General features: G+C 35.2%; 1 protein-coding gene across 6 annotated transcripts in view; it reads left to right on the forward strand.

The window, feature by feature from the left end:
• lrba (LPS responsive beige-like anchor protein) overlaps positions 1–16398 on the forward strand; it is a 301281-nt gene that overhangs the window by 72759 nt on the left and 212124 nt on the right. For all 6 annotated transcript variants that reach the window (XM_051123328.1, XM_051123244.1, XM_051123532.1 and 3 more), the window contains exons 22-25: positions 9387–10595; positions 10741–10916; positions 12027–12180; positions 13475–13655. In XM_051123328.1, coding sequence (XP_050979285.1) covers positions 9387–10595; positions 10741–10916; positions 12027–12180; positions 13475–13655 — 1720 coding nt within the window. The remainder of the gene's footprint in view (positions 1–9386; positions 10596–10740; positions 10917–12026; positions 12181–13474; positions 13656–16398) is intronic.

A 16398-nucleotide genomic window follows, 5' to 3' on the forward strand; every position in this document is an offset into this window, starting at 1 on the left:
TAACTGATTTTTTTATATTTTAAATGCAATTTATTCTTTTGCTGGCAAAGCTGAATTTTCAGCAACTAATACACCTGTTTTTAGTGTCATGATCCTTCAGAAATCATATTAATATTTAATATTTGATGGCTTGTGTTGTGTTAATTTTGTAACATTTCTAAAAATATTTCTAAAATAATTTCTAAGAATATTAAACAATATAAGAATATTTGTATCAGTGTTGAAAACAATTATACTACTTAATATTTTTATGGAACTAATACTTTTTTTAGTATTCAGTGATGAGTAGAAAGAAAAAAAAAAAGCATTTATTTAAAATAAATTTTTTTTGTAACAATGTAAATGTCTTCACTATATAGTTTAATTAATACATCTTTACGTAATAGTAGTATTAATTTCTTTGATTTATAAACAAAAAAAAAAAATCTTGCTGACCCCAAACTTTGAAATGCTTGTACTTAAATTTTAACAAGTAGCATGCTATATAATATAACAAAAATATTTAAATATAAACAGAGATTTTTACATTAAAATGTTCCAAAAATTGTGACTGCCTCCTTCAACAGTCCACCACAAGCCATCCATCACCATGTCTCTCTTCCTTTCCCCAGCACTGATTGCTCTTATAGTTGGTTCCTTCTCTCATTGCCTTTTTCCCTCGTTTACTCAGGCTCTCTGCATCAGCCATAATCCACTGGCTTCTCACTGCAAAAACCTGACTGTTATTATGCTCCATAATCAACTAGACTTCTCAGATTAGAATCTGTATTCCTCCACTGCCAAACCCTCTGTTCATACTTTTATTTACAGATTGAATTGCGCCTTTAATGTATTTGAGAACTCTCAGTTTTCTGAGCTTTCTAATGTCTATTTTAAGATGCCCTATTGATATTGTAATACGGACATGGTTCCAAGTGTAGTGAAGTCATTTGATGTCAGGCTGTGGCTTTGGGCACCAGCTCCTGGCATTGCTCCATTGCTTCACTTTGGTTGAGTTCTTGTCACTGGCCACTTGGGGGCGCAGCTGTGCTATGCAGTAAGATCTGTAGGAACGACGAGATCTGTAGTGCTCAGTGTGCTTATTCATCAGCATATGCAGCCTTAGATTTACTTCAAGCGGATTATATCTCTAGTACTAGGAAACTGCAAAAATAATGACTGTTTTCAAACAGGTTTCCAAAACTTCTCATCTCGGACAAACAGCTTCCAGAGGCTTATGCCATTGACTAAGCCAGTGTTGCTACTGTATGTCAGGCTGGTCAGGATGTTCAAATAAACATCTTGAAATGTCTCGACAGCACCACAGATCCGCAGTGATTAAAGTAATTTTCAGGAAAATAAATGTAAATTGTACAAAATAAACTATAATGCACAGAGATGCCCAAACCAGGGCCTATGGGTCAAAATAGGGTTTTTTTGACGACCTTTGATTTGGCCTGGCCATGTCATTTCTTTAAAAGGGGAAAAACATGCCAGTTAAGCATCAAACGTTCAGGCTTCTAATTCATCTCTTTTTGTTTGAACATTTTTTTATTTATATTTGCATTGAGAATGTATAGAAAGAAAGTGAATTTTATGTGACCTTTTTTTTTTTTTTTTTAATATTGAGAATAGAATATAGTTATCAGGGCTCGACGCTTCATTTTTTTTTAGGAGCACCTAAAAAATTTAGGAGCAGAGTCAAAATTTTAAGAGCACCCTCTAATCAATAATCGAAAAATCTGATCAAAACTTAGCCTTCTCATTACAAGGTGACAGATGACAAATTTTAATTAAAACAACAGAATAAGAACACATAGAATAAGAATTAAGCTACCAATCAAATAAAATCAGTATTAACAAAATTAATTTATACTACAGAGGTGGCACAGAAGAACACAAAAGTGGCTTGTAGGTGTATTTTCATGTTTAATGAGACTCAGAGGTGGCATGAGGGCAATCAAATTCATAAGTTCATGTTGAGATTAATGTTTTAAATATAAATTTCTAAATGTATATAAATAATAAATGATTTATATAACTGAAAAAATACTTTAAAAATAAACTAAAACTGCCAGTAGGTGGTGGCAAATCACAGATTTAATTACTGAATCATTCATTCATTTGATTCGTTCGAATTGCTATTCCAATTCAGGAATAAATCAAGGAATAAATTCAGAGATAAATCAAGTGACTGTCTTTATGAATGGGAAGTTGAATCATTGACTCACTAGATTTGTTTAAAAACGCATGTTCATTTATAAACTAAACCCCGCTGTGTTTGAATGGAGATGCGCAGTGGCTCAGTTGTGACTTGTTTCAAACTATTTTTGATGACGAAATAGAGCAAAATCAGGCAATAGTGTTATAGTCAGACAATGCAAGTCACTTAATAGTAACTTCTTGTTTATTTAAGTGTTGTATTAAATCAATATCTCATTCACAAACTCCCTTAAAAATGATTAAAAGCCGTCACTCATCTTAGTTCATCGCAATCTCATAAAGTTCCATTATAATCAACGAAGCTCTCTACACTGCACAATGAATCTCTTATTTATACTCTCTACACTTATGAAGGGATTTGTGAGATATATCTGTGATACATTGCTCAACATTGCAAAAACATGTAGAAACCTTTGAAGCTCCCCTCAGCCCAAACACAAATATGCTGATCGGTTTAGTTGCACTGGCGCTCCGAAATATTTTTTCATAGTCAGACGCAGTAGTTTTCAGTCGCAAATGCGACTGAAATGGTTGCACTGTAGAGCCCAGGTTATTATGAAGCATTTACTTTCAGTCTGCGATGCATAATCAAGTTTGAATTTTGGCCCTTCATAGTAAAACGTTTTGGCACATCTGCTATAAATTGTTTACTGACAGTTGTCTCTGCATATTAATCTCATATTGGAGACTGACCTTTTTTAATTTTTTTTTTTATACAAATTACACATTTCACCTTTATCCACCTTTTTTGAGTAACCGATGAGTGCCGCCACAATGGATTCTAACTTTTAACTTTGGGTGCTCTCATGTTCCGATCTTAAGTTAAAATACTGTGTGTGAAATAATAAAATGTGTTAATATTATATGTACTCGTATGATTTTGTGGATAAAATCCTGCGATCGGGGGCTGTATATACGTGTGCGCATCTGTTTTCAATACAGCTAACCTCGCGTCGCTTCATGTCATCTTTCCACTCATTAAACTAGAACAGGTGAGTTACTGCAAAAAAAAAATAAAATAAATAAATTTTTAAAAAATCATTGCAACACTGTAAAGAGATGAAACTATGGTGCCATTTTTTATAGGTTTAATGGAAAATACATTAATTTGACTAGAACCACCAGAGACTGGAAATATAAAGCACCGTTCCCGTTGGGTGAGACCTACGTGTTCAGGAAAAAGGTGGATAGATGAGAAAGAAACGCACACACAAACACAAAACAAAACATTATTGTTTAGGTGGCTTATATTTTAATTTATAATTCATAAAGAATATGTCTTGTGCAAATGGATTGCATTGTAAATAGTCTTACATTGTTCATAATATATTTTGCATATTACAACACTCATGTATTTATAATTTATTCATTTCATATGAGAAATTCCTAAAAATGAAACAAACGGGTTCATTAACATTTATGTTTATTCATTTCAGTCGTTTCATCCATAATGGCTTACAAATTAGAATAATATCAGGGGTGATTAATTCAATGGGAAAATTAAAACAACAACAACAAAAAACTTTTAACTTAATTGAGAAGCATGCTGAAATGCATTTAAGATAATATGTAAAGACATACTTTATTAAAAAAAAAAATTCTCAATCACACCCCTCATAGTTAAGTGTCACATTACATTATACACAGTAAAATATAACAATCTGTGGGTGGATTGAGGCAGCGTTGAAGTATTGTGGCATGCTTTGCTTTCTTTCTTTCTTTCTTTCTCATGCAGATATGTTATGTTTGAGTGTGCTTGCATTCCTTAAGTAGCTCACTGCTGAGCAAGTGCACACAAATTGATCATTCCCCTTCCTATGGGTCAAGCCTGTAATTGCTTTTTTGCGCTATAATTGCACAAGATTAATGCAGGTAAAGTCCTGTTCTGTTTACGGCGTCTCTGCTCTGATCTAAAAACAGAAAAGGGGGGTTGAGCGTATAAACTGGAAAGGTGCAGCAGCGCAGAGCTAGAGAGATACATGCATCTGCTGAGGGAAAAAAAGCTAAAGAAACTCAATTGCAATTTTATTGTCCGGCGTGATAGATTTCCTGCCAACTCTGGAGTAGGAGAGCTGTTTGTCACTGTAGCTCTCCCTTTCAGCTGCAGGGGCTGGCTGGCTGTGTGTGTGTGGGTGTGTGTATGTGTGTGGGTGTGGGGGAGAGAGAGTGATGTTGTGTGTGGAATAGAAAGAGTGTGTGTTGCGTCCTAGAGATGCTCAGTATATGTGAATGGTATGTGTGGTTTTTAGGTTGTAGTATACAAGGTCTCCAGATCCCCGTGTTTGAACGCATTTAATATTCATCTCAAATGGCCTTGGCAATCATTAGGACAAGTCCTCATAAATTCAACCAGCCTTTTGGGAACCCCCTGGTAAATAAATACATGTTCTTGGGCAGATATACATTTAGGCAAGCATAGACACTATTCAGTTGTTTTTCCAGTTAACTAGAACACTGTCTGTCAGAATATTGAGTAATTGTATGACATAATAATTCAGTTTCATTGCATAATAAAAATACTTCCAAAACGAAGATTTTAGCGAGTGTGCTGTTGTCTGATTGTTGCTTGATTGTATTTAATTTTACTAGGCATGTGTGTGTCAAAGGAGATGAAGCCTCCTTTCCAACCAGCTCATTGTAGGCAGACAGATGTTTCTGCAGATGGGCCTGCTGACACCACAGCTTACCCAAGGTGCCCCTGTCCCAGCATTGCACATAAATGAGACCAGCTTCACACAGTTACTGTAGGGACAGTTTCTGCTGAAAGTGATCACCTTGTGAAAGACTTGGTGCCCTTCATGCTTTGCTAGTCAGCACTCTTCTGTTCTACTGTTAAGAACATCTTAATGGGTGAAGGAGTTGTTGTAATGGCTGTTCTCCTGGAGTCTTTAGTTTCATCCTAGAATGCTCTGATGAGAGCTCTGTGGACTCCTCTGAGGCGTCACACTATGGTTTTGTGTTCTCCAAAGGAAGGAGAAAGTGTTCCGAAGCAAAGTCCTTAATTAGCTTATGAGTGTTTATAAGAATGTGTGTATTTCGTAACTTTTTTTCGAACACATTATTTCAGCATTTCCAGCACTTGTTCTTGAAATGCCTTAACGCTGTGAACACTTTGGAAAGTTATAAATCAATAACCCTTAAAACATTGTATTTTAAAATAAATAATATAATTAATATTTATACCTTTCTAGAAAATAAGTATAAAAAATAGAAAAAATATAGAAGCCTGTTTCTGCAATTGAATAAAAATAAAATAAGGTAATTATGACATTTTATCTCACAATTATGCCTTTTTTTCTTGCAATTGCGAGTTTACATACAACAATTTTGACTTTTTTTCTCAGAATTGTGTGATACAAACTCACAATTCTGACTTTTTTCTTGGAATTGTGAGGTATAAACTCGCAATTGCGACTAATAAAGTAAGAATTGTGAGACAAACTTGTGACACAATTCTGAGAAATATAGTGGGAGTTCGCTTTATAACACACAATTGTGAGTTAAGTCACAATTGTGAGATAGAAACATGTAATTCTGAGAACCTATCAGTCTATTTTACCTTCAAAATTGCATTTTATAATTCACAATTGTGAGTTTATATCAAGTCAGATTTGCGAGAAGAAACAACATAATTGAGATTTTGACTTTAGAACTCGCAATTGCAAGTTTATATCATGCAATACTGAGAAAAAAAAGTTGAAATTGTGAGTTTTTATCTTGTAATTTCAGACTTTATAACTCACAATTGCAAGTTTATATGCAATTCTGAGAAAAAGTCAGAATTGTGAGTTTTTATCTCACGATTCTGAGAAAAAAGTCAGAATTGTTGAATTCTTGAGTTTGTAAGACTTTATAACTCACAATTACAAATTTATGTTATGCAATTCTGTGGAAAAAAAGTCAGAATTGTGAGTTTTTATCTCACAATTCTGGCTTTATTAGAGGTTGCATTAGACTTCAACATTGTCTGTCATTTTGACGGACAGGGTTGTAAAAATTACCCAACATTTTAGTTTTCATATTTTATTATAATAACGTATTTGACTGCTTTTATTTTTGTTCACATTTTTAATTATGAACCTACAGGATGATATAGGCTTATGCATTTATTTTGAAGAGAACAAGAAACAGGTTTAAAAACAAAGATGCTTATCTTCTTTGACAGTCGTGTGATTGTGGACCTAATGGAGATGTTAGTAGGAAGGACCTGCCCATCTAAGAACGGCAGGCCTATTTTGTGGTGTCATGAAGCTGCTTATCGTGCTTGACAACAGCAATACTATGGATTTGGAAGACAATGGAATCCAGTACTGGAACATAGCTTGTAAAGATAGAGGCACACCTGCAACCAGTCTGTATTGAATAAACTCATAGGCCGGCATTCAAACTGGCCTTAGAACATGGATAACATTGACTGCAACATTGAAATTGACATTGACAATCCATTCACTTTCTTGGCATTCATTTGGCAAGCTTATCATACCATCACAAAAGCAAAGTTTAAAGAATTTTTGGAGTGTTTTGTAACCAACCTTTTTTATTTAGCAGTCTTAGAGAAAATCCCTTTCATCTTAGTATTGTTTTTGTATAGTTCAGTTTTTCTCATTTTAAGAATAAGCCAAGTGAGTGGAAAAGTAAAAATCTGTCTATTCAAAGCACAGTTTGATATGCAGTTTTTTTTCTCAGGTTTGCTGCTTTTAATATTGTGCTTTTAAATGGAAAACGAGAGTCATTCTGCTTGTCGTTCTTGAGTTTCTCTCTGTGTACCTTTATCCTTACTCATGCAGACAGCTGTGAGAGTATCGAAGGGGCGGAAAAAAAAACGAACAGTGTCTTTTGGACAGAAGAGAAGGGATTCAGTCTGCTGACCACATTGATTTTTGCAGGAATGGAATCGCATTTAGCTAATCCAATTAGAGCATTCTCAGGGTCCCTATTTCCCCTTTGTTTTGCGGTTACTCACTATCTATTGATCTAAATGGGGCTCCCTACCAGTCCTTCAGTGAAAGTCTGTGGCCGACTGTTTCCTGCTGATCTAAGATCAGTGATTTAAGCGCTGTTTCTGTCTGATGCTGACCTTGCAGTCTGATTGCTGCAAGTTCTGCTGGATCATCATCCGTCTGGATGAATCTTGAATTATTTATTTACCTTATACTTAATATGTATTTTGTAATTCTGAATTTTCGACTGGTAAAGTGCTTTTTTGTTAATGAAAATGCAATGAATTATTGCTATTTTTTTAAAAGGGCTCTTGAAAAATGGATTTGCATTAAATATAATTTGAAAACCAGACAACCTGGTGATACAAAGCTCATTGTTATGGAACCTGCACTATATTCTTAGATGAATTATAGGTTTTTCCATGCTCCATGTCTAGTCTATAGAGTTGACCGGAATTAAATAAAATCAGATTGAAACTGATGTATAGCCCACCCGGTGGCATACAGACCATATTTCAAAACCACATTTCTATAGTTACCCTCTTTCCAGAGTAACTTTATCTCTACAACACACCAAGGGCTCACATGTACCATTTGCCGGTTATAGTAAGGTAACTAATGCTTTTCACATGATGTAATACTTTATTGGTACGCTACACATTGTAGCAAGCTGCCAGACAATGAGGTGCTTTTAGTGTACATATGAGGATTTTTTAAACATTTAACAGCATATGGTATACTTACTGATTCTTGAAGATAATACCTAACAGGATAATATGGGGCCTCATGTGCAGCTCTTAAACCCTTAGTGGTTTAGTTCTATCTTTCATTTTTCACAAATCCTCAAGTGCCTCGTAGGCCTTCCAGATATGTTTGGACATTTATTCGAAATTGAGTGGTTTTATCTGTATGGTTCCCTCTCTTCATATGATCTCTCATTACACATGGAGGCAAATGTTTTTTTTTTTTTTTTTGAAAATGCACCGTGTGGATTTAATAGCTAAATGTTAAATGCCGAATTGAGCCCAGACTAATGGTCTTGCTATTCCAAAGAAGAGAGTCAGGAGAGAAAGAAAACTAGCAATACGTTTCAGAGCTGTCCGTTCAGAGCAAACAGCCATGGATTACCAATCAGACCACATGGAAGATTAATGGCCAGGCTTGTAGCAGGCTAATTTAGAACAATAACGGCCAATTAATTACGTATAATAAGGCTTTCTTGCCTAAATGCAAATGCCGCCATTGGTGTGGAAGCTGCAAGTTGTTTCTCGTTTCCCCAGTGGTGTGTTTGACTTTATGTCTGTTGTGTTCATTTGATAAATTGAGGTGTGTTTTGGTGTGCTCACACTTCTATATCTGCAGATCCTATGCACTCTGCCTCTGTTGCTTACTGTGGTCCTAAACACACATGAATGTCTCTCTTTTCACAGTATTATTTTTTTCTCCCTAGCAGTTCAGATTTTTACTTGCCCAGTTGACATTTTTACTAGACCTGAGGATTTATTTTATTTTATATTATTTTATTTTATTTTATTTAATAGAATAATTTATTTTATTTTATTTTTAATTTAATTTAATTTAATTTAATTTAATTTAATTTAATTTTTGTGACCCTGGACCACAAAACCAGTCGTAAGTTGCACAAGTATATTTGTAGCAATAGCCAGCAATAACAGTATGGGTCAAAATTATCGATTTTTCTTTTACGCCAAAAACTATTAGGATATTAAGTAATGATCATGTTCCTTGAAGATATTTTGTAAATTTCCTGCCATAAATATATCAAAACTTAATTTGTCATTAGTAATATGCATTGCTAAGAACTTCGTTTGGACAACACCCTCAGATTCCAGATTTTTTAAAATATTTGTATCTCAGCCAAATATGGTCCTATCCTAACAAACCATACATCAACGGAAAGCTTATTTATATTGTATAAATCTGAATTTTAAAAAATTGACCCTTATGTCTGGTTTTGTGGTCCAGGGTCACATATGAGAATGCATTTTTTTAAACAAATATTGTTAATTGTAATTGTTAATATGTGAAAAATAATGACATCACTAAAGTGCATTTAAACAGACAAGAGAGAATATGAACATCCAAACTTTTTGATTAGTTGATCATCTAGAGTTCTTGATTGCATTTGCAGCTAATTTCTTTTTATTTTGTCCTGATTGAGAAGTGACTTCATGCTGATGTGCATAACATTCTTCCATACCCTCTTATTGCCTGATTCATCAGGTCACCTTTGAGGAACACAAGGAGAATCTGGCCCGCATGTTTGTTGAGTACCAGCGGATGGGTTCTGAGGGAGGACCTGAGGGCAGAATCAGAACAATTTCTGGAGTCAGTCACGATTCTCAGTTCCTTGCCTCAGCCAATGGTGAGCTGAATGCTGAAGAGACGGCCCCATCTACTGTAATTGAGCTACGTGTGGAGGACAAGGTCACTGATCAGCCTGGAGACAATGACGAAACGAGGGCCCAGATCCCGGTTACAGTGTCCAACATTCTGTCCAGAGATGAGGAAGAGGGACAGACAGACACTGTTGCAACCTCACCAGAAACAAAGACCGAGGATAAAGGTGAACAGGACACTACAAAAGAACCAGGAAAGGATAACGAAGTGAAAAATATGGAAGATAATCATAAAACGGAGGCTGACATGGATGGAAAGCATGAGAGTGTGGATTCTGAAAGTAGGGCAAATGAGAAAGAGAGAGCTGATCTGAGTGTGACAGATGATGCTGACAGTACTCAGACTGCAACCGACAAGGATGCCAAAGTTGAAACCGAAGCTGTGAAGGTGTCAGATGAAGATGATGGTAAAACAAGCACTGCTGAAACCGTACAAAATGTTCAGGTAGAAGATAAAGAGAAAGGATCTGGAGATTCTTCTCCTGAAGCTGTAAAGGAAGCCAAAGTGGAAGAAACATCTGAGGCTTCGGCCCACCAGGAGACTGGCACAACTGGGGCCTCCGCATTGAATGAAGATAACACTGATGTTCCCTCAGGCAGCAACTTTGTGAAGGTCAGTGATGACAGCACGGAGGAGTTATCTTTTGTTTCAGCTACAGCAGGCGAGACTGATGACAATGGTGCTGAAAAGGAAGACGATGGGAAAGAGAAAGAAACTGAAAAAGATGAGAAACCACTACAAAATGAGAAAGTAGAAGAATCCAAGGAAGAACCAGCTCCCATGGTGGAGGTGGATTTAAACCGAAGCACCTCTACTGATGAGACCAGTCTTCACACAGAGACTACAGCTGGTCAGCAAGAGCAAACAGCAGAGAGTATCTCACAGGATCCAGGAACTAGCCAAGACACTTTGAAGGCAGCAGGGACTGAGACCTCAGCAACTAAAACCAAAGAGATTAAAATTGCCAGACTGGATGTGTCAAGTGTGGCCTCAGACACAGAGAGATTGGAGTTAAAGGACACCTCAACAACAGTAAGTTTTGCAATACTAATAACTGAGGAACTTCACTAAATTTATTGATTATTTTGAAAACTGAGATTCTTCACAGGGCAAGAAAATCACTTTCTCATTAGGTCACACAAAACAAATGTTAGAATAATAATTGCGTCTTTTTCAGAATCTGAGCACAAATCAAGTAGCTGCCTCAAGCCCCACAGCTCAAGGCAGTGAGGGCTCGTCTTCAGCACGGTCCACTATGTTCCGTATCCCAGAGTTCAAGTGGTCACATATGCATCAGCGTCTTTTGACCGACCTGCTGTTCTCTATTGAGACTGATGTGCAGATGTGGAGAAGGTGAGATATACATATATATATTCAACAATCTTAAGATACTTAATCTTACTGTTGTTTGAGGAATCCAGTCATATCAATAGTATCCACACAATCAGGATTTGTTTTTTTAGGGTGGAAGATTTTCTCACACTGATATTGCATCAGGATTGTGTATAGTACATGCTTTATAGTTTGCTACACAGTTCACAATGGACAATGGCCATTTTTTGTCTGTTAAATTTCACCTGTCTGAGCTCACCCTACAATCTAGATCAGTAAGACTTATAATGTTTTTTTTTTTTTTTAAAGAATTGTCTTATGCTCATCAAGGCTGCATTCATTTGATTAAAAAGCAAAATAATGGTTTCTATTTTAATACACTTTAAAAAATAATTTATTACAGTGATGCAAAGCTGAAATAATTTTTTTGGAACCTGTGATACTTTTTTCAGGATTCTTCGATGAATAAAAAGTTAAATAGAACAGTGTTTATTCAAATTATAAATTCTTTTTAACAATAACATAATAAGTAATAACATAACATAATAAGTCTTTGCTCTCAAAATAAAAATATCACCGGTTCTAAAAAATATTAAGAAGCACAACTGTTTCCAGCACTGATAATAAATCAGCGTATTAAAATGATTTCAGAGAGATCATGTGACATTGAATACTGGAGTAATACTGGAGTAATGCTGCTGAAAATTCAGCTTTGACCACAGGAATAAATTAGATTTTTATGTATGTTATATCTAATTTTTTACTGTATTTTTGATCGAATAAAAGCAACCTTGATGAGCATAAGAAACTTTGTTAAAACACATTAAAAATCTTTTTGATCCCGAACTTTTTAACAGCGGTGTAATTTGTTTGCTAATCGACAAATTGTTCATAGTTATTATGAACAAGTTAATCTGGAATGAATATTGAATTACAGTAATATGCTCTTATTCAGTAACTTTAGGCTTGGGAAATCTGCTTTATAAATAAAACTAAAAATAAAAGTCAAATACGAGAATGTTGATTATGCTGAATGACCCTTCAGTTGCCTCACAGACAGCTCTCTGTGATGTTGTAGTAAGTTTCATAACTTCATAATTTCTTAACTAGTTTTCTCGCTTTTCCCCACAGTCATTCAACTAAGACAGTTATGGACTTTGTGAACAGCAGTGAGAACGTGGTGTTTGTGCACAACACTGTCCATCTAGTCTCTCAGGTGGTTGACAACCTCATCATGGCCTGTGGAGGAATTCTTCCTCTGCTGTCTGCAGCCACCTCTTCTTCGGTTAGTATGTGTGTGTGTTTCCGTCAAGTGCGTCAAAATCAAATAGAGCCTATTTTAATTAGAAATGCAGTCTTTATGGGATACATGAGAGATGGCTCAAAACATTAAGTTGCTAACCATAAACAGATGCCTACATATGCGTGCTTCTCGTGACAACAGGACAAATGGATTTGGAAAGTTCACTTTGGCACCCAAGAGTTGTGGCTTGATGCAATGCATTTCCTCTGCCACTGATGTGTTTCAGTCACATTGAAGGACAGTTAAGACAGTTCGGTTAATTTGTCCACCCTATTTGTCTGACTTCCTCCGTTATTGTTTGGACACAAGTTTGGTAGTGTTTTCTTGTATATGCCAACAGAAAGAGGTTTTCTGCAGTGTTTTTGTCATTATGAAGTTCTACGTCCTCTGCCCCCTGTATTAGTTTAGTTTATTTGATATTTTGACTTTTTTGATTATTCTTCAAGCTTCCAAAAATACATTGTTTAATACACCTTCTAGGTTTATTTGTGTATACTTGCTATGAAATATTATAATATTAATATAATATAATCATATAGTGTATTATATAGTGCATTAATATAAAACTAAAACAAACAAGTATTGCAATTTTTATAAAAACACTGAAACACCTTTTTAGGCAAAATCACCAAAGCTGCTTAAGTATCAATCAGTTGTGTTTCAGGAGGGGAATGGCCTCCAAATTTGCATTAAGTTCCATTCGGAACGACCCAGTTTCTCATAGAAAAAACTACATCTCAACAAATATATTTGTTTCTCATTGAATATCCCATTTCACTCAAGAGGTTATGTTGCAAAATGGTTTGCAGAAACATGTTGACTTTAAATCCAATCTGTGGCTTTTGCCTTATACAGGAAATGTCTAAAAAAAGCATTCTGATTTAGCCAAGCAATTTTTCCCAAGATCCTTGATGGTTTTCCATGCTATTCACAGCAGCTGTCACATCAGAGTAAAAAGATCATTTCAGTCAAGTCTGAGAGAACCCTTAAATCATAGTGTGATAAAGTGTACATACTAAATTAACACAGATCTCATTAGACAGAAGAGCATGTGCTGACCCAGCTTAATGATCATAAATTATATTCTTACTTCAATGACTGTGAATAATTTGATTACAATAGCCATGATAATGACAGGTGAGGGTGATGATAAAGGTGACCTTCATTGTATTATGAAGATCTGAGTGAAGATGGTGCTGATTATGAAGGCTGCAGTTACAGTGATGATGATGTTGTTGTTGATGATGATGATGATGATGATGGCACTGTTTTGCAGCATGAGCTGGAGAACATTGAGCCGTCTCAGGGTTTGTCTGTGGAGGCGTCACTGATGTTCTTGCAGAGGCTGATCAGTCTCGTGGATGTGCTGATCTTCGCAAGTTCACTCAACTTCACAGAAATCGAAGCAGAGAAGAACATGTCTTCTGGAGGAATCCTAAGACAATGCCTACGTCTGGGTACATCTCTTTTTTTCTGTCTTTTTCTTAAGTACTGTTTGCTAAGGCTTGTTATTAATATATTAAGGCTTGTTACAGTAGCTGTTGCTCATACTAAGCTTATAAACTTTGCCACGTTACCCAGCACTGTTTGTGCTACAAACACATATTTATACAAATTTTGTGGCTTGTTGTGAGGAAGTGAGCTTTTACTAAGCAATTGGAGATGACTAAAGATATCTTATAGACTTACATTGAAGGTAGGATCTAAGATATATATAGGGCCCTCTGATTTCCACGAGGCAGAAAATGCAGACGGATTTGCAGAATCCATTCATAAATATGGAATTTACTGTATACTGTAATGCAGGGGTGCCCAACCCTGTTCCTTGAGATCGGAAAGTAGGTCAATACGCTTAAAGCAGAATGCAATATGGACTAGTGTCTGTGAATCTTAAACCGCAAAAAATACTTCTTAAATATGAATCCTACATCTACTATGGTCTTAAAAATAAAGGTGCTTCACTATGTCATTGAAGAATATGTTTCATAAAGAACTATTAAGATCTGAAGAACCTTTCTGTTTCGCAAAAGCTTCTTTGCGGCGAAAGAAGGTTCTTCAGATTGTAAAAAGGTAAGAAAGAGATGGTTATTTGTGGAACCAAAAATGGTTCTTCTATGGCAGTGCTGTGAAGAACCTTTTAAAGCACCTTTATTTTTAAGAGTGTATGTATCTCCTTGTGAATGAATGGCACAGACTTGTTTCGTGTGCTACACAAATACTGCACTGAAACTCACTTCATGAGCATTTTACTGTTTCTTGTGAAAAAAACAATCGTCATATCATATTATTAGTTATATTTTTGGGCTTTTTGTTCCTTTATTATTCAGACAGGACAGTGAAGAGATGACAGGAAAGTATTGGGTAGAGAGAGGGGAGTGGGATTGGCATAGGACCTCGAGACGGCAATCGAACTCGGGTCACCGTGAGCACAGTTGTGTCATATCATACACAAACAGAAACGTAAAGGTCTTCAAAATAAAATAAACCCATCAAAATAAAAATTTGTTTTAACTGTGACAGAAATATATTACTTAATGTACCTATTGAAAGTACTACTACTACTACTACTACTACTAATATTATTAAAACATAATTTTTTAAGGAGTATTTGGCAGAAAAAATATTTACCAAAAAATGTTAATAGACAGTGCAGTATTTCTGGTGGGGAAAAAAGAAATAAAATAATAATAAATTATTTATTTAATAAAATAAGTTAATTAGAGATGCATTAAATATTAAAATTGATGAAAAATGGAAAATGAATAGAAAATGCAGAATTTGAGAAAAAATAAAGCGTATTTCATAAAGCCTTAATAATGTAATTATTGTTAAACTTTTAATAAATTGCTGTTAGATTGTGTACGTTTCCTGATTTCAATTAATTACACGTGCTTTTTGATTATTATGTTTTTAATTTAACCATTAAAACAGAGTCTAGAAAATGTAAAACTTAAAAAAAAAAAAAAAAAAGCAATCCAGACAAATTGAAAAGGAAAAAAACAAAATGGAATTTGGGAAAAAATTCAACTGATTTCATAGGGCCCTACATATATAGGGACTTGAATCAGTAAGTAACCATCTAGCAACACCTTTAGCAACTGTATAGCAACATGCTAAAGATGCTCAAACACTTTAGTAACATCCTGGCAACCATCCATGACACCCTAGAATTGTGATATATTCACGTATGTCTTAGGGTCAGTGAAAATATTATTTTTTAAAGAAATTAATACATTTTTTTCATAAGATTGATCAAAGTGCCATTTATAATGTAAAAAATTCCTATTTAAAATAACTGCTGTTCATTTGAAATTTATATTCAGAAAGAATCCTGAAAAAATATATCATGGTTGCCCAAAAAATATTAAGCTGTACAACTGATTTCAACATTAATAATAATGTGTTTCTTGAGCAGCAAAGTATATTAGAATAATATCTAAGACAGAATATCTTAGAATGAGATCTTGTGACACTGAAGACTAAATTAATGGCTATTGAAAATTCATCTTTAACTATCATGGGGAATAAATGATTTTTTTTTTTTTTTTTTTTTTAATAGAAGGCAAGGCAAGGCAAATTTTATTTATAGAGCACAAGAAAATGTATTATTATTTAAGGTTTCCGTGGCGTTGTTTTAATGACAAATGTGTGCAGTGCGTTATTGTAATGCATAAAAATGCGCAAGCACAAATCTCTTCTCTCGCAGGTGGATTCTCTTCAATCTCATAAAAAAAGACGTGCTTTCTCTCGTTTGCATGTGCGCTCTCAGAAACACAGATTAGCGCATATAACAACGGATGTAATCAGTATTTACATAGCATAACAGTAGAAAATGTATCAGTCTCACACGTGTCCCGCAATGTCCCGCAAAATCACAACTATGTCCCGCAACAGCCCTATTGCCAGGTGGTCACCCTAAATAAAACATGTATCAAAAACAGTTAAAGTGATAGTTCACCCAAAAATGAAAATCTATCTTACCCCAAGGGCATCCAAGATGTAGTTGACTTTGTTTCATCGGTAGAACACAAACGAAGATTTTTAACTCAAACCGTTGCAGTCCGTCAGTCATATAATGGCAATCAATGGGATCCACGGCTATGAGAGTCAAAAAACATACACAGACAAAACCAAATTAAACACTGCGGCTCATGACGATACATTGAGGTGTTAAGACCCTAAACAATCGGTCTGTGCAAG

The sequence above is a fragment of the Labeo rohita genome, chromosome 1 (genome assembly GCF_022985175.1).
Source record: "Labeo rohita strain BAU-BD-2019 chromosome 1, IGBB_LRoh.1.0, whole genome shotgun sequence".
NCBI lineage: Eukaryota > Metazoa > Chordata > Actinopteri > Cypriniformes > Cyprinidae > Labeo > Labeo rohita.